The sequence below is a fragment of the Melozone crissalis genome, unplaced genomic scaffold (genome assembly GCF_028551555.1).
Source record: "Melozone crissalis strain CALT ecotype California unplaced genomic scaffold, PUWL_Pcris_2 ptg000107l_1, whole genome shotgun sequence".
NCBI lineage: Eukaryota > Metazoa > Chordata > Aves > Passeriformes > Passerellidae > Melozone > Melozone crissalis.
Window position 1 is genome coordinate 2491405 of NW_026535884.1, and position 24053 is coordinate 2515457.

Genomic DNA, 24053 nt, shown 5'->3' on the forward strand with positions numbered 1-24053 from the left:
ACACTTTATTCATCATAGTACAAACACACCTCTCTAATTTTAAACCATTTTGAAGCAGGTCATTAATGTGATGTGAAATTTGACTCTCAGACAAGTCACACACATGAGCAATGGACTCCTAGAAGTCTAAAACAGAAGTCAACTTCCACATTTGCCTTCAAGTCTCACTTAAAGCTCACTTTCAGTATGTATTCAACTTATTATTTATGGAAGAGGTTCCAGAGCCAGGGAATTCATATCCTGTAACTTGCATGGGCTTGCTCTCACAAAACAATCCATAAGCATTAAGTAAGCTGGTACATTAAAGAATAAGTAAGAGGTTTAACTACCTCGTTAGTGTTCCAGCGATGCCTCTCCTTCGGTAAACTTGAACATTTTGGTAGACATTCAAGCAGCTTCTTCGGTAAAAAGATTTTTACATGACTGCCATTGCTGTTCCCATGATCATCTAGAAAAAAAGAGGAGACACATGATGTACACACAGGAGAATGGGTGGCTGCAACCACGAGACTCAAGCAACAAGACTAGGAAACTCCCCAATTCCTTTGCCCAAAAAGAAAAATTTGCCGTGCCAATAAAGACAAATAACAGCTTTCTGTTGAAACTGCAACTTTATTTCAGAAATATAAACGCAGTTTAATTCTTTCCAGTTGCAAAGTTTTAGAAGAACTTCAATGGATTTGGACAAAAGGAGCCTGTGTGTGCTTACCTGTGCCTATTTTAGCTCATTATTTCCCTCAGTGGCAAATTTTACAAGCAACAGCAACAAAACCCTGTAGAAGCTGTGACCACAGCGGCACGACCTGCCAGGGCAGTCATAAATGAAGTTCACACTTGACAGGATTTGCAAGTAAATAAGCACAGAGCCCCAGCACCTGCTATAATTTTGTCAAGCTGCAGCAGAAATGCAACTCAAGGTCTATTAGTTCATTTAAAACTAAAACACACCATACCTGATCAAACCCAGGATACTTCTATTTCCATTCACAACTCAGAAAGTAAATGCAGTTCCTCAATATGAGAGTGTGGAAGAGGGATGGAATTTTCCTATCTCACCATGCCCAAGGGTCTCAAAAGCAGAAATACTCAATACTACAAAATTATTGGGTTTTATTGCTAAATATGCAGAAAGTGCATCAAGACTCAAATTCCAAAAAGTCCTGCAATCCCACACCAGCAGCACCTTGAAGGTGTCTATCACCCTCTAACCCATCAAAAGAATCAAAGCAGCCATGAAATGCACGTGTTTATGAAACAAATCAATCCCCACAGGAAAGGGAAATGGAGCAGCAGCACAAGAGAGACCAGCCACAGAATACAGAACTTTATCAGTTCTCCCTCCAAACACATCATATCTCTGTCATCTTCCACCAGCCTCATGCATCCCATGACAGATCCTGGACAGTGCTACACAAACACTACAGTTACTCACTTGGCATTTTACCCTACAAAATTAATTTATAGTCATTTCCCACTTGAAAATGTACAGAAAAAGGATATTAACTTCATTTTACACATCTAATCATTTTATATCATAAAACACATGCCAGCACTATGACAAAACTCCTCTGCAATTCCACCCAACACAGACATTCCCTGTGACCTGCAGTGAACCCGACAGAGCCTGGCCCACGATCATTCTTAGAAATTACTCAGGAATTGCAGAGACTTCACACCAGCAGCCAGACATCCCTGGTATTCTTAAAGCTTGATTAGACTCTTGGATGTGTCAAGTTCAACAATATACATGCTGTTAAATCAACTGCTCGTGCAAGCCCAGCAGATGAGTTTACAAGATAAGCAGCGATGTGTATGATAAACGTGAGCTGCTCTGTAATTTATGAGTCCTGCACGCTCCCTGAGTTACTGGGAACTTTACTGTGAGCCTGTGTTGGACTAAATCAACAGGGCTGCCACTTCCCAACCTCTTCCTGGGCAAGGAGCAGCCAGGCAGGATTGATCTCTGCTGGACTGCTAAAGAAATCAGGGAGAGGGTGCTTTCCACTATGCCATTCCAGGATTTTCATTTGGATACTGAGTATTGTTGAGCATGAATCTGATGCCTTAAGTTTTAGCTTTCATATTATCCAGATTCTCTACTGCACAATATATAACTCTGAACTGCATATAAAGTGTTAGCAAGTTCTCCTCACAGGTTATTGAGATAAAACAATCCTTTTCCAGCCTCAGAACCAAGGACAATGCTGCAGCTTCAGGGCCAGAAAGTGTAAACAGCAAACTGAGGAGAGCAATCTGGGAGGGTGGGACTGCATAACCTGAAGCTGTAATGGGACAATTAATCCCAATATGTAAATACACCAAAAGTTATAAAAGTGTGAAAACTTGTGACCTGGGGTCCACCTTGGCTCAGGCTCTTATACTGCCCAAGGTGTATCCTTGGAAGGCCTTTTTAATAAATACCTACTTTATTCCTTTAACACTGTCTAGCCTCTGTTCTAGGTAGCCTCACAAAGTATCAACTCTACAGGGCCTTTTGGGCACATCCTTTCCCCTTCCCAGACAATGTCACCACTATTTCCCTGCACTTGGGCCACTCTAAGCCTCACAGACACCCAAGTTGTGATACCTGGGGTTATCCACAAAAACAAAACTTGCCTGTGGCAAAGAGCAAAGAGCAGAGCCAGGCAAGGCCTGCCATGCCAGCAGCTCCCAGCCATCTCCACATCCACCTCCCAACGCAGCCAATACTCACTTCCCACTCCCTGCATTCATTTTACACCATTTCCATTTCTCATTCAAAACACTGCATTGCTCTACATTCAATTCATTAAGGCACAAAGTATTTTACAGCACACATTATTGCTTTTATCAGCCAAACTACATCCCAGTTACATCTCATCAGCTTATTTTCCATGGGCACATTTTAATTGACATTAATTGTATTACTTCCCCTTACCTCCGTATCAGTCAAGCCCTCTATCACTCATTCCATTATTTTGCAGGGCTGGCAGACCTCTAATTATTCAGCTCGTTTTATTAACTTTCTTCCATTGTCATCAATTATCAGTATTATTAATCCAGAAAGTGCCTATGGATAATAGAGCCCTTTAAAATGTTTTGGTAGAAGTTGTCAGAACTTGCTGACGCTAAACCTTCCAACTCCTGTTGTTAGCATCTCCCACCTTCTGTCATTACAGCAATGGAAGGTCATTCTCACCATCCTGTAACACGACTACATCTCACGGATGCCTCCCTTTTCTGCATTTAGCAATGGCATTTCCTCACTCCAAAAAAATCCCCTAAGTGAAAAACAACTGCCTTGATCCAAGCAGGTTTTCATTATGGACTCCTCAAGCTGTGTGGTCAGAACACACAACCACCACAGTATGGGATGCAAATCCTAAATCCGGTGACCTCTAAACCAGGTCTGACCTTGGAAAAGGATGAAATAAACCAACCAGCTATGAAGTGAAGAACACATAGCCCCAAACATATACACACATTTGCCTTCAAACTTGCTTCTCAGCCCTCTGGAATCACCAATGTATTCCTCCTGGGAGGAAAGTCCAGGGAAGCTGGGAACAGGAGAGGAGAAGAGGATTACCCACCCAGTAACACTGAGGGTACTGGTGGAACAAGAGCTCCCACTCTTCCAAATGAACCATCATGGTTTCCTGGTCCTTTCCCCACAAATAACACCATGACATTTTTAGGGAGGTGGAGCAATGCCCCTCACCCAATGCTATCTCTTGCTTGAATCAAACCCGCCATTGCTGGTGCAGCTGACAGCCCATCCACCACCACGGGATGGGGCTCCAGTGAAGGCAGGAACAGAGGAACAAGGGCCCACACTGCTCTGCAGCCCTGCTCACCCAGCACAGACTCCTCCATTTATCACCAACTAAAATTTCCTCACTAGCTAAAAACAGGAGCTGCAACATCCCAGCACTGATTTGGTTTTACTGAGCAAATCCAGATTTTTACTTGAACTTTCTCCTCATTTATTTTTGCCACGGGTGCGACTAACAACACCAAGATCTGCAAATCCATCCAGTGTCAATAAAAAATGTCTGTGCAAGCAGAGCCACACTGGCATGGGGAGGATTTGCCAGTAAAGCTCTATCAACATGGGGGTTTTTAGTGCAGAGCTGGCCACAGCTCAAAAATGTTTCCCAAGGCAGGCACAGCCACAGCTGAGAACTCAAGTAAGGAAGCTACAGACTAAAATATAGCAGCCTACAATGTGTCCTGTTATAATTCAGGATGAAAATGCAAAATTTAAGTTCCATTAGCAATCTTCAAGATTACTTATTAGCAAACCAGAAACTCGTGTAGAATTAAGAAAGTGTAAGTATTATAAAGTTCATGGAAAGTTCCACATTAATTATACCACATAAACCCTTCGTCATTTTATGGGTTTCTTCATGCTCCTTGCACTTTATCCTCCCAAGGGATGCACCACGGGCCATAAAACTTTGAAGTGCACAACAGCAAATCACAGAGTCTCTGCTCTACCCCCATTCTCCAAACAACCCCTTACTCCCTTTTCTTTTTCTTTAACTGGTTCTTAAATCTTTGGTGATCCTGGAAGTGAATTTAGACCTGCAGCCCCATTAACTACTACAGTTTGCCTATAAAACATGTAATTAGAAAATAAAGAAATGGCCAAAAGGATGTTCATCAGCTGGTGATCTGCAGACAGGTCTATTCTGGAAATAAATAACACAAGTAAGCCATAAACTCACAAACACAAGTTTTATAAAGCCATTATTATGAAATAATAACTTAGGGCTGGTCATCTCCTTAACTACCTCAAGAGAGGGAAGAGGTGTTTAAACATTACAAATGGGAACTTTAGTACAAAATAAACTACTAAAATCTCAATATCATGCTTATTTGGGAAAGGGGCAGTCATCCAGCTGATCCCACCACCATTGACCAACCACTGAGGTGGCAGAGTTTCAGCCCTACAGTGCAGAAGTGGCACGACAAAAACACAGTGCACAGAGGCCACCACAGTCACCCAGTCACTTGTTGACCTCCAGACAAATCCAACAAACTCCATCTGGAAGAAATAAATGCAAGGAATGACTCCAGATCCAAACAGCTGCAGGACTGCCATGCTATTTCTCACAGTTAAACTTCAATCCTGGCATCTTCCATCCATAAACAAGCAGCAGCAGAAGCAAACCCAACAGCTCTTGGTCTGTTTGCTAGAAATATTTGTATCATTACAGTAGTAAATCTCTTGGCAACAAAAGCAGATTTCTAAATATCAATCAAGGGTGGCTAAGAGAAGATAACCAGGTCCAGCTCTGCAGTGCTGCTGTCTCAGCAGAGCTCTGCTGGATGCCAGCACTCGGTCACACACTGCCTGAGCAAATGCATTCCCAGGCCACCAGCACGGGATGCAGCCCAGGGCTGAGGGGAGGACCAAGGAAAGATTAAGCAGTTCAGACAAAGGTAAAAATATACAAAAGGAGCAAAAAGGCCAACACAAACCAGCATGTGTATGGCCATGACTGCTGCCTGCATGGAGTAAGTGAGGAAGGAAAAACCCAGAAAGGATGAGGAGGGAATCACAGGGATGGTGGCAGTATGAAAGATGAGCAACAAAACAATTTTCCTCCAGAAGTTACTGAATCTAGCCTTAGTGCATTGGAATATTTGTGATAAATACTTTGTTGCTATGACAAGCTCTACAAACAATTCTAAAACCATAAGAAACACAAATATAGCTAAAGCTGCTGTTGTGCATCAGTGGCCCAGTTCTCCCCACCAGAAACGTGCTACACCGAAGTCCCTCTGTCCTTTTCACATAGCATAAAGTTTTTTGACATTTTATAACTAAATTCAGTGTGAACACCAGTGCAAATGGTGCATTTTGGGGAAGGCTTGAGAGTCAAATTTTCCCTAATGAAGGCCCACACACTGGCTGAGGGCTGGGTGACACAATCACCCACAATCACAATTATTTCTTGTGCCATACGCTAAGTGCCCTGGGCAACATTTCAGAGTCTCCTTTCCCCCACCAGCAAAACAAGCTCCTCTTTCCCTCTCCCACCTAAGCAGGTTCCAAGGGCTTGGTAATGGAGCAAGAGAATTGCTTTACAGTCAGAAGGTGCATACAAGGACCTACTCTAAAAGCAAACTTTGGGAGTGTTCAAGCAGTGCAGTTGCTTCAGCCTCTCCTTGCAGCTCCTCATGTTCACATCTGATTTTCACTGCTCTGCTGCTAAATCTGACAAGTGCACCACAACGATGAAACCATTGCTCACCATCACCAACAACTTTGGTTGAGACATGTCATCAATTCCTTCACCCTTTGGTTTTCATTAAAATTGCATCATCAAATTCAATGGCAATGAAGCCAAGGAGGAGTGGATATTACTGGCCAGGTCTAACAAAAAAATCAACCATCTTTTTATCCAGTTTCCAATACTACAGATGTTCTCAACACTACAACACATTTCCCAGAAGTCCTCACATATTGGCTAAGGCCAGGGGAGTCACTTACTCTCACCCTACATGCTGGCAGCCACCAGCAATAGATATTTTCACTTTTATTTTCATACCACAAAGAGTTTGAGTCTGGAAACCCACCTGGAGAGCTGGCTGGACAAACCCAGCCCCCTGAACCAAAGTGTGTAATGTGAGCAGAAGGACAGTGAGCACTCCATGTCCCATGAGGACAGTCTGCTGTCATTCACCCAGGGCCACAACTGCACAGAGAGGCCCTTCAGCACTGCCCTGGCAATAGGGTGGGTGCCATACCCCAAAGGACTGCTGTACCCCAAAGGCACCAGCAACCCCAGGCAAACCTGCCTTTCCAAACCAACGGGGTTTAACACAGCACGAACACAACACAGGGCTGCCAGGAGCCAAGGAAGGTGAAAACAGGGCACGAAGCAAGGGGGGAAAACTACAAAGCAAAAACTCAGCAAGGTGTGGAAGCGGAAGCCCGGGACACCGAAGCTGCAGGAAGCTGCTGGAAGCACTGCATTCCAATTAACCAGCCCGGGATTCCACAAGCACTGCACCCAGCCTTGTTTCACTCCCTGGAAATATTTGGGTTTGTTGGTTGGGGGTTTTTTCCTTTCAGAACATGTGGCTCACTGAAGCAGAAACAGAGGGACACTGAAAAATAAAGGTCACATTCCAGCTCCCTCTTTCTGAAGGCTGTCTGGACAGAGGGAGAACAGCTACTGCCCCTTCCTCCAACAACATCTACCAATATAAGGAGGTCTTTATAAAAGCCATTTAAGACCACTAGTAATGTAAGGTCAGTACTGACCTTAAACTTAAATTAAAATTTAAAGGTATCCATTTCAACCGTACTTCTACATCATCATTTCATTACATCACCTACTGATACAGAAAATGAAATCTGAGTTAATACATCTCCAGGAAGGTTTCCTCATATGTAGCTTTAAAACTGACAAAAATAAACGAAAAAACCTTTAAGCTAAAGTAATTGTGAAAATCATTAACAAGAAGAGATGCAGAACTAAATTTAAAAACGAGAGTTTTAAACAAGCCCTAAGCCTTACTTTGGGAATAACACAATTGTAGTACCTAAAGTACGCAAAAAACCGACCTCACAAATATACAGTTCCTCCTGTTTGGAAAAAGGGAATGAAGCCCACTCCCTGAACCTGTCCTGCTGGCTGACAGCCCATGAAGAGGGTCTAGAAACTTCACCAGGAGATAGCTTGCTTTCAATTCTGACAACAGAAAATTTGGTAAAATCCCAACGCTGAGATTCAGCAAAAATCCTGGGGCAAGGAGTGGACTGAGCCGAGCGTCAAATGCTGCCTCCTCCCCGCGACAGTCTGATCCTGCAGCACACAGCCCCAGCACAGCCTAAGTTCAGGCTTGTTTAAGTAATAAAACCTCAGCAAACACTTTCGCAAAGGAAGTATTTTGCTGTTTAACAACCAAATCCGGAATGTTTTGTTTTCAAAAGGGTATTGTTCCCCACATAGTCCCTCCAAAGCCGCTAACATCTGAGGCTCCACTTGCCCTCTTCAGTCAGCCCAGCCACCAGTACCCTCAGCTCAGGAGCTGCTGGGAGAAACACCATCTCCTCCTGCCATCCCACCTATGACCCTGCCTCAAATGACAGAAAATTCAAAAACTGCACGGAACCGAACTCAGCGCACAACAAAATTCCGGGCCCCGCGCAAAACACACGGGCACTACTCTCTGCAAAGCTCTTCCTTAGAGGTACCTGGCTGTGAGAACACAAAATTAAAAGGTTGCCTGTGTACATTCTTCCCCTTTTGAACTTTAAATAAGAAAAAGGAAGCTTTTAAAAGGACACCCCCCCCCTTAGCACCCCCTGATCAAGTTGAGAGCTATCAGAGCTGCCAAGATGGCACCGCCAAGGGTCAGTCCTCCCGGCTCAGCTCAGATGCACAGAACACAGCAGGAACTACAAAACCCACAAACCCTCTGCTGCAGGATGGCAAGAGCCGCTCGGTCACTCTACCAGCCTCATCCTGCCCGAGGAAACCAGAAAAGATGAAACTCACCCGAGTTCTCCAAGCCGTGGAACTCTCTCCTGCAGCCAAGGGACAGCGGCGCCAGCCTCATTCCAAACCTCAACAGCTCCCGCCGGGGATCTCCCGCTGCTCCCGGAGCACAAGGAGCCCCGAGGGCAGCTCGGCGGGGAGCTCCAGAGCCCGGCAGGTCTGCAGAGCCGTGTGCTGCTGCTGCTCAGAGGCTCCTCGCTGCTGCAGGGGGGATGGAGCAGGCGGCTCCCCAATGGAAGCAGCGCCGGCCCGCGAGCTGCCATTTACATCCGCTTTTAACTCATTGAAGTAACTCAAATCTAAAGCAAGTTGTGTTCTCTCCTCCAGCACCTGCACTACTGGTGAAACACTCTGCTTGAATCATGCCTTAAAAGCATTCCCATTTGAGTTTCTGACAGGTGGAGTTTAGGTTTAAGGAATGAATGGTTTATATGTCGTCTCCTTGAAAATCCACCGCAAAAGTAGGTCAGCGGGGGAGCAGCTCTGTGACTTCGTACGAGAACACCCCGGGCGCCGGTGCCGAGCCGGGGTTTGCTCCGTTGCCACCTCCGCGATGCTCGGCACGGGCACGGAGCAGAGACAGCGGAGACACCGGACGGCAGCGCCGGGCACAGCGGGCGCCTCGCTGGCAGCTCCTGCACTGCCCTGCTCCAAAGAGCCAACACAGCTGAGCTGCCCAGCACAGACACGCCTCACCCGCCGCCCCCCGAAACCATTTACCGAGATCAAACATGACAAAAGTTGCGGTAAATAAGCAGAAAGGACAAGTTACCTTCCCAGCCAGCGAGCGCTGACCTGCCTTGTCCGTAGAGCCGCAGCCTCACAGGGCTGAGCACACTGAAACCTGCGCTTTACACAGGAAAAATCCATCGCACCTTGGCACGGGAAGCCCGAAAAGCGAATCGAACCCGACCGTGCTTTAGTGGCAATACTGTCACCCCCAAGAGAACGAAAACGTCACAATGAGAGCCAGGAGTCCAGGTGAACGCTCGCTCTGTTCTCGCTCACACACCCCTGTTAGCCAGGTGGCATTTCACTACTTGAGCGCAGTTAATCATGTACTTCAACGCGAGTGAGAAACGAATGAAGCCCGACGTTTCCCAGACCAAAGCAAAGATCAAATTAATGGATTTGGGAGCATCAAAGAGATCAGTAAAAGATGAAGCCAACAACACTCAAAATCACCTCTACTACTTAAATTTTAGATTTCTGCAGAGCCTTTGAATTTCACGGCGCAATCAAAACTCAAACCTATGCCCAGGGGGCTCTACAGCCACCAAGAAACAATCCAAAAATAATATTCCCAAAGGAATCTGAGAAAAAAAAAATCAGACAAAAGGTGGAATAAGAACCCTTGAATTCTATGAAGGGGTTTCCCAGTAAAGAATACAAATGGGTTCCAGACGAGGATGTACATGTGCTGTGGCGAATAAAGAAAAAAAAAAAATCCTTATTACTTACTACTAACCACCGTTCCTTGAGGCGCCCAACTACAACCAGGCCAATCCCTGGGGTGTTGGCACGTTCAACCGGATTTGGGCAGGGGATGCGAACTGCCCTCCGCTCTCTCCTCCCGCCCCTGTAAAATGGAGGCGCCGACACCGGTACCGGCCGCGACCACCCGGCCGGCGGGGTCCGGGCTAGCACCGCTGCCCGAGCCAGCCGGGACAAACTTACCCCAAATAACGCGAAATATCCAACCCGACTCCCGCCGAACCGGGGCCACGGCCCCGCTCCCGCCGGGCCGAGGGTAGGAGCGGCAGCAGAGCGGCGCTTCCCCCTTGCGGACGCGCCGGCCCCGCTCCCGCCGCGCCGGTAACTTTCGGCCTCAGTCGGGCGCCCCGGGGCTCCCGGCGGGGCCGGGCCCGCGCCGCGTTCACCTTCGCGCCCGCCGCTGCGCCCGCCCCCGGCCCGCCCGCGGCGCGGAGGCCCCGGTCTGGCGGGGCCGTGGCCAAGGCCACCCAGCTTCCGACGGGCGCGCGCCCGCGAGGCACGTGCGCCGCCGCCGCTGGGGGGGCGGCGGGGGCGGCCCGGCCCGGCCGTGGCGAGCGGCGGCCCCGCGCCGGCCGCGCCGCCGGGGCCTCCATGTTGGCGGCGGGCGGGCACGTGCCGGCGGGCGGCGGGAGGCGGGACCGGGCCCGGCCCGGCCCGGCCCGGCCCGGCCGCCACGGCCCCCGCGCCACGCGGCCTTCCCGCCGCACATGGCCCGCCCGCCTGCCGGCCCGGCCCGGCCTGGCCCCGCGGGGGCGCCGCCGCCGCAAACTTCGCGCCGCGCGGCCCGGCCTGTGCCGCCGCCACCGCCCCGCGGCGGGGCCGTGGCGGGGGGCGGGGGCGGCCCAGCGGGCAGGCCCGGCGCGGGGCGCGGGGCGGGGGCGGCCCGGCCGCGTTCTCACCTTCCGGCTTGTTTTCGGCGGCCATTTCCCCTCCGCGCGCCACATCCTCCTCCGCCTCCTCGCGACCGGGACCAGGCGCGCGCCGCCTCCTCCCGCGCCGCCGCCGGCCCGGCCGCCCCGCGCGCACCGCGCACGCCCCGCGCCTCCCATTGGTCAATCTGCCACACTGACATCCCCGGTGACCAATCGTGGCAGGCCGGGGGCGGGTCCCCGGAGGGGATGGGCGCGATGGACACGGCGCCCCGCCAATGGCAGTGCGGCAGCGCTTCAGTGGCACGCGCCTCAGCCATTCACGGGCGGCGCTGGGCGGGCCAGCGGGGGCGGGACGGAATGCGTGATTGACGGACGCAGCAGCCACTGGAGAGCCGAGATCACGCAACTGACGGCCGCCGGGCCGAATGGGCCCGCGGGGGAGGCGGGACTAAGCTGCTGACGCACGGTGCCGCGCGCGCCGGCGGCCAACGAGCGGTGCCGTCCACCAGAATGACAGCGCGGGGCACCAATGGGGAGCGCGGCCCGGCCGGCCGGCATCGGCCCCTGCCCCGCCCATTGGCTGCGCACGGCCCCGGCGGGCACCGCCCCCCCCCGCGCCCGGTGACCCCAAACAAAGGCGGCGATTGGCGCGGCCGCCAGTCCCGCCCGGCGGAGCCGCCCCGCCCCGCGCACCGGAGCCGTGGCTGCACCGAGAGCCAAATTACCCCGGCCGAGACGCCCCGGGGCCGTGCTGTGAGAGGCGCCGCCTGCCACCCGCGTGTGTCCCCGCCCTCAGTAACTGTCCCGGTCAGAGGGGCTGCCCCGCTGGGCTGGGGACGGAGGTGCCGAGCCCCTAGAGCGGAGAACTCTCCGGGCCGGGGCAGCTCCCGGCTTTGCCCCGTTTCTAAGCGGCGGACGGAGCCCGGAGCTGTTTCCCTGCCCTGACGGGCTGCCCCGAGGTGCAAAGTTTATCTATATCCCCGTTTTTCAGTAGTGCTGAATGTTCGGGCTGCTGTAGGCCCTCTTCCACAGCGTTCCGGGGTGCCAAGCACGATGCTCGGGTGGAACAGGCGTTCTTGGCACTGTGCGGGGAGATGAGGATTTGTGATTTGCAGAGAGAACCAAGTTACGAGACGTTAAGGGTTTGAGAGAGTCCTGCCCATCCCCTGGGCACAGTTTGTGTGAGAGTGTCACAGATCCCACTCAGCATGGGATGCACGGAGTCAGGGGGCTGTGAAGGGGTTGCGAACGTCAAGGAAATCGCTCTGTCCTTCTCAAACCTGACGTGCCCCAAGGAGTGGCGTGTCCTGGCCTGGCTGAGTCTGCCCCATCGTCAAAGCTTGATGAGCACGGGCACTTCAGCCTCCTTGAGCAGAGCCCCGCAGAACTGGACCACAGCTAATGCCTGCACAATGCAACCAAGACTGCAGCGGTTGTTTCCTTTGATGTGTGTGACTAAACACACAAAAAGGATCTTTTCCTTAGATCCTCCTGGGAGCAGAACTTCTTTAGAAAGACCTGTTGGTGCTTTGGCTTTGCTAAGGACCAAAGCTGTTTCCAAGCCCAGACGAAAGGAGGATGGTGTGATGGGCCTCTTCTAAGACAGAAGAAAGGAAAATTCCTTTTTCCTATTTTCAGCAGCTGCTAATCTCGTGGAGCGTGAAAGGCACATTGATGAAGAGGCTCCAGAATGACAGGCTCACTCCCGACGGTCAGAAAGCTCATCTGGTACAATGTCCTATAAATACCCACAAATACCAATGCAGCCACAGGATCAGCTAAGACAGTTGTTTCCTTCAGCACATCAAAATATGCTGGAAATGGAAACTTTTCTAGTTGCCACACTGGCAAAGAACTACCATTTTCTTGATGGATTCTAGGGAATTTACGTCTCTCCTTGGTTATTCTTCTAAGGCAATCCATATGCTTAGCAGAGACATGATGTGGCCATGCAGTTGTTGTACTTCATAGTTTGCATTATAGCAAAATATAGTATCAGACTAACAGAGGTGCTGAGGACAGGAAGGACCTTCCTGATGCACAGAGGTGTGGAGGGCCAGCCCATGCTGAATTCCTCCCCAGAGCTCCCCTCAGAGTGGCAGGTGCTGGAGCCCCTATGGACAGACCTGCCTTGCCACTTCTTCAGCAAGAAATGGGCACCTGGCTCAGCCAAGGAGCTCAGCCCACAGTGCTTCTGCCCCTGGAACATCAGGCCAGCATTCCTGGGCAGCTTGAGTTTCCATGTGGGTATCCAGGCAAGAACAAGTAATGACAAGAGATGAGAGAAAGGATGGGACCAACATTGACACAGCTCCTCACTGGTACCAAACACAGGGATGCTGGAGAACTGTTGGGTTTGTTTTCCCAGCTCCCCCATGCAAACACACAGCAACTTCTGCCACAAACAGCCTTCCTGTTCTTGCCAGGGAAACTGGCACAACCATTCATTCCTGTTGCAGCACTCACTGACACCCTTTGGACAGATAACTGTGGGACTCTACATGGGTCACATCACCCTGACATCACCCACAACCTAAATGAAATGCCAGGTCAGCTGTGTGTGCACACACGAGTGTACATCTGTCTATTCCCTCCAAGGCCTGAGCAGTTCCTTCTGTGCTTGTATGGCTCATTAAAGCAACAAGGTCCATGCTCTGAGGGACAAGGCTGTTCAGGACTCTGCCTGCCCAGCCTGGGGACACAGGCAGTGCTGCTGCACTAACTGGGGACAGCTCCACTGCCAGGACTGACACAACCCCCCTGACTCCAGAGCAGTGTGTGCCCTGCTCTAGCACACACTGTGTCTTTGGGAGCACTGCCTGGCTTTCCAAATCCTTCCTGCTCTGTAAACAATGACAATTTGGGTGCACGATCATGAATAAAGCATTTTTAAGGGGTTACTGAAGGAGTGTATGAACTCTGCTCCATCTAGATAATGAACTCATTCTCCTCCTCAACATAAGGTTTTCTACCAGGAGACACAAACCCCAGTTCACAAACCCCTAGTGAACTGACCCTCCCACACCTGAAATTACCTAATGTTAGGTGTGATTTCTCTACACACAGGTTGCTACAGCAATACATAAGTAATGTGTACACACAGGTTACTACAGCACTGTGACCTGTGTAACACCAGAGATACTAAATGGGGAGTTTTTCATCCAGCATGCCAGCAAAGCCCCAAATATTTTCATTTCATTGCTGTGCAATAAAATGATAAGAAAGAAGCCATTTGAATTGAAGTGCTGCTGGTATCTTTGAAGTTCCCCAGCTGCCACTGTTTAAAACTCAGAGCAATTGTTATTAAGGCACAGAGGTACTGAACTGCACAAGACTCTGTGCATGGATGGTGTGGGATGAACTTGCTCACTGTTACCTTTCCAGGGGCACAAGCACAGAGCAACATCCAGCTGATAAGCAGCAAGAGAGGAGATGTGCCAGGAGTTTGTGCAGTCTGAATCATGAATAATTTTTATCAGCACACTGATAAAAGCCAATGCTATGCTGGTGATTGGTGTCTGGGTTGGTTTTATTAAAAGGGAGGTGAAATACCAAGTTCTTTCAAAATTCTTAATTGTCAATCCATGGCAGATGTGGGTCTGGCTTGGTTAATTAGGTTAATGTGATGATTTGGCATAGTGAGCTATATGCAGAAGTAAAAGTGTTAAGGATATATTCAAATATCCTGTTATGGATATTCAGCAAATTACACATTGCTGTTGCTATGGCAAACAGCACAAAGGAAAACAGTTCAGACAGGTTTAATAGCCATAATGACAATGCTGGAACCCCATTTCTTGTGAATTGTTTGCACAAAGTTACTTCATTATTTAGAAGCAAGGAATGCCAAGTGTCTTCACAAAAATACTCTCAAGTGTGAGAAGAGATGATTAGAAATACCTCACATAATAGAAATGAAATGGTTTTGTCCTTTACTCTCTCCACATACAGAATCTAAAGGTGTTTCTTCTAGGAATAAACCCAAGACTTAACCAAGACAATGTGTGTGGACAAACCCACTCTTACAACATGGGATGTACAACTGCCAATTCCAAGGTTTAGCAAATACAGGTAAATATTCCAAAACATGCACTTCTTCCAAGAGGTTCTCCAAAGAAATATACTTCACCTAATGCTCTGCCATCCAAGTAACTTGTCCAATTTTATGTGGGGAAGTTGAAGAGAATATACATTACCAGGAACTAAGGATGCTGGACTCAGAATGGACAAAAGCACATAATTCCCTAGCAGGAGGTCAAGCTCAGTCCCCTTCTACACTATGGGCTTTGGATCCATCATTCTTGCCATTCCTTCTGCAGTTCTGAGCCTGTTTGTTTCCCTCAGAAATACAAAGAATACACTCAAACCACCTCTAGTTAAACTCTGCTGGCTACAGGAAATGATGTACAACTCCAAAGCACCAGCCCCTTTAAGGGACTCTGAGGAAAGATGTTTTTGCTGTGCAAACCCCTGTAAAGAGTTTGTGGATATTTTTACCAGTAGCCTCAACACACAATAGAGCATTTACCTGTTTAACCAAGAACAGAACTAACAATGCAGCTGCTCTACAGGGGCATCAGCTCCAAAAGGACAGAAATGGGTGCCAAAAGCCAGTGCCAGGCAGAAAATGCCACCATTCCCAACCCAGTGTCCCTACAGCCCTTGGCCTTTTCTCCCTGTGAGACAGCCTGGGCTCTGCCTTCACTTTGCTCCCAGTGCCACTAAGAAAGTAGCAATCATTTTGCCCTAATATTCACCCATGAGCCAGTTAGAGGAGGAAAAAAAAAAAGAAATATGAGGTAAATTAAAGCTTCCAACTAAGGGGATTTACCAGTAAGTCACCATAAAATTCAGATAATTTATTTTTTCAATTCTGCAGCAACTTTCTCCAATTCATTTGGATTAGCTATTAGAAATTATGTCTCAAAAATTAAAGAAAATGTCTATTGACCACTATATCAAATTCTAATTTTAGGCAGGGAAAAAAAGAATAATTAGGCTGTGATTTACTCTGGTAGTCAACTTACATTAACAATTTTCCCCCATGTTTTTGTAATTCTGGCAAAATCAAATAATATATATAGTACTCATATATGCTGGGCTAGATTTAGTAAAGACAATTTCCTACACTACATCCAGGACATTTCTCTTTGCTTTCTGTTCTAATAAGACAATCAAGTTGTTCTGTGTGAGGAGGGAATGTGATTGTCATGCGTGGCCTCCTCGGTTGGAATTTTAGTGCAGTCTTCAATGAGGATGGAAGGATTAGTTTTTAATTTCTTCTAAGCTGTCATCCTCCTGTAACAAGCTGTATAGCATGCCTGCTCTCTGGGAATGGTTCACCCCATATCTTAACCCTTCTTCCCAGGGATAAAGTGTAAATCCTGCAAACTCTCAGTGCCAGAAGCCATCAGGCAGTGTTGGCTCTGCAGTGGATTCACAGCTCCCAGCTCAGCACAGTGAGTTTGGGATTGGATCTCTAGCCACAGCTGGAGAAATCAGGAAAGGTGTTTAAGATCCCTAAAGTTGTGTTCCTGCTTTTAAATAAGTATCTCTCCCAACTCCTCTAGAATTGGAGTGCTGTGTACATTAACTGAATAAACAGGGATCTGGGAGGCAAATCAGTCACCAAGGTATGAAAGTGTCAGCCCCAGGCACTGAGAACAGAACAATGAGGAATGGAAGACAACAAAGGAAGAACAACAGGACAACCAAAGGAAGTAGAACTGGTGATGGTAACAGAGGCAGAAGGTGCTCAAAATCACATGGATTCCAAAAGTAGAAGCCAGAGGCAAATTCAAATTTGCCTGAGTCAGTTTGCTCAGACAGCACCACCCCAGCACTGCCCATTGCCCAAAAACCCATCCAAGTCTGTCCTGTGATTCCCTCAGGGAGCATCATTAACCCACAGAGCACTTGAGCTTTCAATTAAAAAGCCTCATTGCTGAAAGCATTATCCCAATCTTTAAAGGACTCCATCCCAATTGGGCTCTGCCCTGTTATAAATTTACAATGAGAAGGAACTTCCCTGACTTTTCCTTTTCCATTCATTATTTATGAATATGTAAACCAAATGGAAAAGTAATCCCAGTGTTACAAACTGGAGTCACTCATGCTTTGCTCCCAGTGGCACCATGGCAGAGCAGCTGCTCCAGTTCTCTTGGGGTGGCCCAACACTGCCTTATCACACAACACTTCTTATAGGCAAAAATGATTGGTTTAATATTTTCTCACTTGTTTTAGCCACAGAGCAGTTTCTTTCTAAGTCTGCTTAAACCTCGTCTAACCTTTAAGACTATTCTTTCCCATGTGACCCATGAGAGTTGTACAAAATGAGAAATATATCCAAACAGCAGCTGCAGAAAATACACAGAAATAACTTGTTCTCACTGAGATGGGTTCATTTGTGAGTTCTGACTTTCCCCTGAACTTCCTCCCCTGAAGGACTGGAACAGTAATACCAGTACAATAATACTTTTTCTCCTGAAGTGGAGTAAATCAGCTCCTCACTCTCAGTAGTGAAGTGCAAATTAAGATGAAAAGGAGTATAGAATGTAGAAAACCCTTATTACTCCAGAATAATACAATTTGCTGCTGATGCTCAGTTGCTAAGATAGGCATGTCAATTATTTATAGAACTCAGGAGTGTGAAAGATGAAGTTTTTCAGCCTGGGACACCACGAAGGTAAAACCAGGAACACAATCCTGTCAGCACTGGCAGACAAGGACAGAATAGGCAAGCACAGAATATTTCTACACAGATTACCTTTTATTGAACTACAAATTGCAAAAGGTCTCTATGAAATGCCACTTTCAGTGTTAAGTGAGCTGTATCTTCCTTTTGACAGTGTCAGTCTGTGTGTAATGTTTATTTAACATTTATCTAAAGGGCCATCTCTGCCAGGGAAACAATGTACAGTAAGTTTGCATAACTTCACCTGAATATTTACAGGAAGCCAAGGGTCTTCTCCTGGATCTGTGCTTATGTCCATCAACAGCCTGTCACACACACTGTAAAACCTGCTCCACATGGCCAAACTTGGCCAATAATTTTCACAATCAAAATTCCAATTTATGTTCTCAGTAGTGATATCAAAATTGATCTGCACAAAAGCGTTTCTATGGTTTATAGCAAGTTTGTTGAGAGCAAGTATCTGGACTAAAACTCCCAGGGTTGCAGTGAAAGGTTGTTCATAGATCATCTGAGGAACTAACAGGTACCATTCAAAAACATCCACAATTTCTTGGGGAAAACCTAAAGCAAACCAAATAAAACCCCACAGACAAAATCAGAAAACCTTGAAGCCCCAACTTCTAATAACAGCCATTGATACACGGCACGGCCTCGCTAAAATAAAAAGCCTTGGTGGGTCCACGCAATATTCTATCTCAAAGCTGGAGGAATTCTAAGTGCATCTCCTCCTCCTGCCTTGCCTCCAACTCTGAGGGCAAGAGCTTCAATTACAGTGACTAAGAACTTACAGAAAAGGACTAGCACTGAACTTTCAGATCAAAGGATACGAAGTGATTCACGTTCCTTTCCTGACTGCTTGTGAGACGTGGGCTAAACACCAACAGTCAGGTGCTCTGGAAAGCTCCACCTCAGAAAGAGAATCTGAATCAGCAGCGAGGCTACAGGACCCCAAATAATGTGAGTCTCCCTTAGACAGGCTCCCTTGCTCAAGAGCTCTGTCAGCCCATGTCACCATGGGGGTGACACACACCACCTTCCACTGCTGCCACTGCTCCCCAGTGCTGCAGGACAACCAGCACAGATAATGCCCATCACTCTCCTGCAACTGAAAACCTGAATGCTGACACTGAGGGAAAAACCAAAAAGCCACAAGCTAGCCCAGCAGGCTACTGTCTGTGCCCAGGGTCACACCGAACACCACGTGCTGGAAGGAAGCAGGAGCAGCGAGGACTTGGCAGCGCCTGAAGCACAACGCCTGCAGAAGTGATTGTGCTGATGCCAGATCTGCTCCTTTTGGAGCTTTCCAGCCACTGCTGAGAGGACAGCACGTGTTGCAATGCTGGAGCTGGCAAAGGCAGTGCTGAGCACAGCTAGTGGCCACTGGCCACCTTAAAGCACCAGCACCACACGACTGCCCCGAGCCAATGTTTAGCAGCATGAGCAGTAAACTAACAAATCTACTGAGCTCCCAAAACTGCAGCAAATATTGTAAACCCTCCCTGTTCCACATTTCACCCGGCCCTGTGGGTGCTGTAGCCACCACTGCTCTGTGCTGGCTGGGTGCCAGGGCCCCAAGCAGGGACCAGAGGAATAAGGAATGGCTACATGACCTGGCTCTGGGGAGCCAGCACTCCTGTAGGGACACGGGTCCTGCCAGCACTGGCTGCTCTCCAGTTTTACAGACTCAAAGCTCTCCAGACTCATGATGAAGAATTTTGAAACCCAAAGAGTATAAGAGATTTACATTCAAGTTTATGGAAATAGCTGAAAAATCTATCAACAGCCTTCACATACATGTATGCAGAAAAACAACAAAACTATCAAATCTCCCAAAATATGAATTGACAACAACAGAAACTTGCTAATTACTATTTTTGGTATCCTTAAATTCTCCTCTCTGTTGCTATTAAACTAAAAATTATATAACAATGGATTTGAACTGCAGGACAGTTTATACAAGTTAGGACCATTCCAAAACAGTCCACCAGTGTTTCAGAGTATATTCAGCAGATATTTTGAACACAGGCAGAGCAAAGATCTCTGTCCATGACAGGCTCTTGTCATATCAGGCTGGAAGGCTCCAAGCAGACTAAGAGCTCTGGTTGGCCAAATGGCACAAACACCTGAACTACAGGTAATTCCTCCCTGATTGCTGTTTTGAAAACAACATTTCCAGCAGAAACTCTTACATATATATATATCTCTCAATCCATTACACAGTACTGACAAGATCCTCTGCTTGCCCCAGAAACCCTGGGTCCCACACAGCTGCTGTTTGAGACGAGAGGCAGGGGCAACAGGCAGATAAATCATCACTGCAAACCTGGAATGCTTGCAGGGAGAATATTTGCTTCTGACTTTTGGGAGATTTAAGCCAGCCTGCACAAACAAGCATGAAAATATCCCAAGGAGAGCTACATGACTAATGAAGATTTTCTTGCACCCCATCAGTTGCTTCAGCCACTTCTGCTGCATAACAAGGCCTTTCTACTGCGTGGTGCTCTGCAGGTATGACTAAATCTGCCTCTTCCCTCCCCAAGTCCCCAGGTAGACTATCACACCTCCATCACAGAGAGAATTTCACAGAATCAAAGAGCCAATAAGAAGTGTTTCCTCTGGGCATCTCTACGGCATTATCACAAAATGCAGTAAAGGCAGCAGAGTGGCAGAGAGCGATTCAGCCCTGTCGGTGGCACCTGAGTGTAGAACACTCCCCACACTGCAGCCTGTGCACCTGCCTGGGCCATGGCCACAGCAGGACAGCCCATGGCTGGCTGACCAACCCTCTGAGCATCACACTGCCTGCAAATGGACTGGTCCAGTGCAGTCTCATTGCTGGTTTTGCCCTCAGCACAACCACAGCAGCAGAGGTGTGGAGTAACTGGTGGGGCAGGGAGAACTGCTGCATCTACCAGGGCACACATGCAGGGACAGGGTGGGAAGGATGAGCTGTGTGGGTTGTAGATACATCATGACACAACTTTGGGGAAAACCCGAGCGAAGAGAGAGCAGGTCAGGAGTGAGAGGCGGCACTGGGACTTCATGCAAAACAGAGGAGGAGGGAATTCAGAACACTGAGCCCTGGTTTGAGGGGGTGTGCCGTGTGCCTCGTGAGGAAAGGTACCCCACAAAGTCCCACAGGCTCTGAAATGCACTCAATTAGCTGTTCCTTTTACCTTTTTGTTCTACCCAGCATTTCTTCAAGAGCACTGTCATCTCTGGCTTTGGCATCCTACTCATCATCTATGAATTCATGTTGCCGTTTCCTCCCTGAAAGGAAAAATCCCATAGTCAGTCATTTGCTACACAGAGGAAAGGACAAATCTGACAGTATTTTTGCCACTGTTAAAGTTCAAAGATCACCTTGCTTCTTGAGCAGACAACACTGCAAGTTGTGCTCTGGGCTATGGTGTCATTCAGCCATGATCAATCAGTGTGCTCACTCCAGAAACTTACCCCAAATTTACCTGTAAACAGCTGAAAAGCTGTCAGTGCCTCAGCCCTGTCTGGAGAGAAGGAGCAGGGCAATGACTTGCTCAGACTAAAAAAAATTCCCACAACAACAAGAGAGACTTGTGCCAGGCAAATATCTTTATTTTACTTTAAAACATTCTGAAAGTGTTAATCTATATGAGAGAGAAGCGATACAAGACTAAGCAAGTATGTTTAATGTTAGGGAAGCCTTCACATCACACGAGCCAAATTAAAAATAAGACTAAACACAAGTGTACAAAGCAGAGACAAAAAAAAAGAGGGAAAAAAAATCAATTTTCTCAAAGACATAACATAAGGGACTCCCACAGGGGCCGGCAAATTCTGGAAGGGAGAGGGAGATTATATTGTATGGGAAGAGATTCAATAAGCATTCTTTTCCCATAAAGCTAGTGATGGAGGATTGTCACTGCTCCATAGACACCCCGTGCACATTTCAGGACAACAGTAACAGGAAATCAATAGCACCTTTTATATGTGCAAAGACATTATCTCTCTGGACTCCTAATACTAACAAATGGGGCCAGGAAACACCTTTACTAGAATTCAGCAGTCAGCATTACTCTGGCTGAGAACAGAGGGCAGGATGCTGGTCTACACCTTTATATTTTTAGGTATTTTTTTACAAACTAACTCTGCTCAGAGCATCACCCTCGAGTGGTGCCCAGGAGCCCCTGGTGACAGTAGATCACAAGTGTAACAGTGCTGAGCCCTGGTGCTGTCACCCCATCACAGCCATCCCCTCCAGCTGATGCTGCAGCCATTACAGGCAGGAGCTTTGTCAGGGGGTAATTTGACAGCTTTGACAAGCTCAGCTGGATTTATGGCACTTTCTAGTTTTTCCCTCCATTGAGCTGTGATGGAACTAAAGTTAATATTACCAAGCCCAGTCTGTGAGGGGACAGGTTCCCAGGGCTGAGTCTGTGATGGCAGTCAGTGAGAGAATCTGCTACACTGGATCCCTCAGTGTCCCCTCTGCTATCTCTGGCTCTACCACCACTAGTGAGGCTACTCACAGCTTACTAGAGAGCACTGAAGCAGCAGCCACAGTGTCACAGGTCTGACAAACCATATCTAGCTAAACCTGAGTCCTGGGTCTGCTTCTCTTGCTGCAAGGATTGTGCCCCACACAGCACCACAAAGCTTCCGCCTGCAAGTACCAATGTGGGAAGAGGAATCAATAATGAATATTGCACCCCAAGCCAAGCCTTGGCAAGTGGGAAAACACAAACAAGCACTTTTCCTTTTTTTCTTCCTTTTTCTTTTTCCCATCAGATTGCTTTTTGCCATAGATGTCACATTTCCTCTGTTATAATGCAGGGTTTCAAAGAGCTCTCTCTACATCCTTAGAAAGCACAGTTCATATTTAGCTCCCTAAACTCGTATTTCTCTCTTCCTATATTTCCCTGCCAAGATGTGACACCTGTGGAACGTTCCCAGAAAATTCCCCTGAATCATCTGTGATGCAAGGGAACAGCAGCCAGCGTTGGCAACAAGCAGCTGGGTCTTTCAGGAAAGCGTCAGATCAATCTGGTGAGGGGAAGGATCCCCAGTAACTCTGTCACTAATCATCCCCAAGGATCACAGAGCTCCCAAATCTGTTAGAAAAAGAGCATAATTATGACAGGACCAAAATCCATGGGAAATAGAGTTGCCATGGCAACTGGCATCCTCACAACTCTAATCTCCTTCTTGCACAGACTCAATGACTCCTAAACCACGTGGAGGAAAAAAAAAAAAACCTGTCTAGCAGGTGGGTTCATTGAGGAAAAGCAGTGCTAGAGGTGCTTCCCTGCAGAACAGACCCATTTCCACATGGTTTCTCAGAAAGGGAGCCTTTGTGCACCTCTTGTTCCAAGCATTGCACCTCACTCACCAGGAGTGCAGAGGAACTGCTATAACATAATCAATATTTCCTTGTTAACTACCCTTGTATCAGAAAAAAAACTTATTAATTATTAAAACATTCCTGTTTTCAAATAAAAGTCACATGAAGATAAAATCCAAAGCAGACGAGCTGAGTTTTGAAATGGGAATGTGGTTCCCTGCACTGGTGTCAATGAGTGGTTTTTCAAACACTCCTCTTTACAGACAGCAGTACCCAAAACCCACTCCAGCATCCCCACACACATATCAGATCCAGCCATTGGGCTTATTTTTCTTCCTGACAGCCTTATCACAGCATTAATACCCAATCTGTCTGTCCACCAGCATGCTTTAAAGGAGGTTTAGGTCTAAAGCTGGGCAGCCCTATTGCTAAAATCTCTGAGCTCTGCACACTTCGGGGCATTTCCCTTCCATGTCGGTACTGCTCGGGCCTGGGGAGTTCACCCACCATCAGGGAGGGCAGCACAGCGTGAACCCCAGAGCTCACTGAGGTTCTCAACGCCAAAAGGCAAAGCAGCGCTATTGATCCAAGGGAAACTGCTCCAGATTTGCCGGCGACAAACCCGCACACGCTCTGCCCACGGTGTGCCCTTGCCGCGGGTCTGACATCGCTGAGCTCAGCTGGGCTCGCCTCCGGCGCCGTGCAGCTCTGCCCCGGGACCCTCCGCTGTACCGGGCTGCCCCGCTGCCTCCGCCAGCCCCGCCGGAGCCGGGAATAGCGACGCACGGAACAGCGACGGGATGGTGACAGCATGGCTTGGAAATCGCCCTCTTGTTACCGGGGAGAGAGGCCTCGGGGCAGCGCCTGCACCGACACGTCCCGTCAATGACCGGAGTGAGCGACTGCGCTTTAGGCAGGGACCGAGGGCCCTGCGGCACCGAGACGGGCACCGGGAGAGGAACCGAGACGGGCACCGGGAGAGGAACCGGGGACGGGCACCGGGAGAGGAACTGGGGAGGGGCACCGGCAGAGGAACCTATCACGGGCACCGGCGGTCGCGATCGCCCTCCCTCCCGCTATCCCCCGGGAGCGGGGCGAACGGAGGCCCTGGGCACCCACGACACCGCCACAGCCGCCGCTGGGGTACGGAGCGACCGCGCCAGCAAAGACGCATCAGA

The 24053-nt window shown here is 48.4% G+C and overlaps 1 protein-coding gene across 7 annotated transcripts in view; it reads right to left on the reverse strand.

Annotated features, from left to right (window-relative positions):
• CAMTA1 (calmodulin binding transcription activator 1) overlaps window positions 1-20825 on the reverse strand; it is a 242505-nt gene extending 221680 nt beyond the window's left edge. For 6 of the 7 annotated variants that reach the window (XM_054292023.1, XM_054292022.1, XM_054292025.1 and 3 more), the window contains exons 1-2: window positions 20732-20825; window positions 330-448 (exon numbers count right to left, since the gene is read on the reverse strand). In XM_054292023.1, the coding sequence (XP_054147998.1) occupies window positions 330-448; window positions 20732-20798 (186 nt within the window). In that variant the 5' untranslated portion in view covers window positions 20799-20825. Of the gene's footprint in view, window positions 1-329; window positions 449-10888; window positions 10990-20731 lie in introns of those variants that run through there. The other variant, XM_054292024.1, reaches the window with a different exon arrangement.
• Window positions 20826-24053: the final 3228 nt, after the last annotated feature.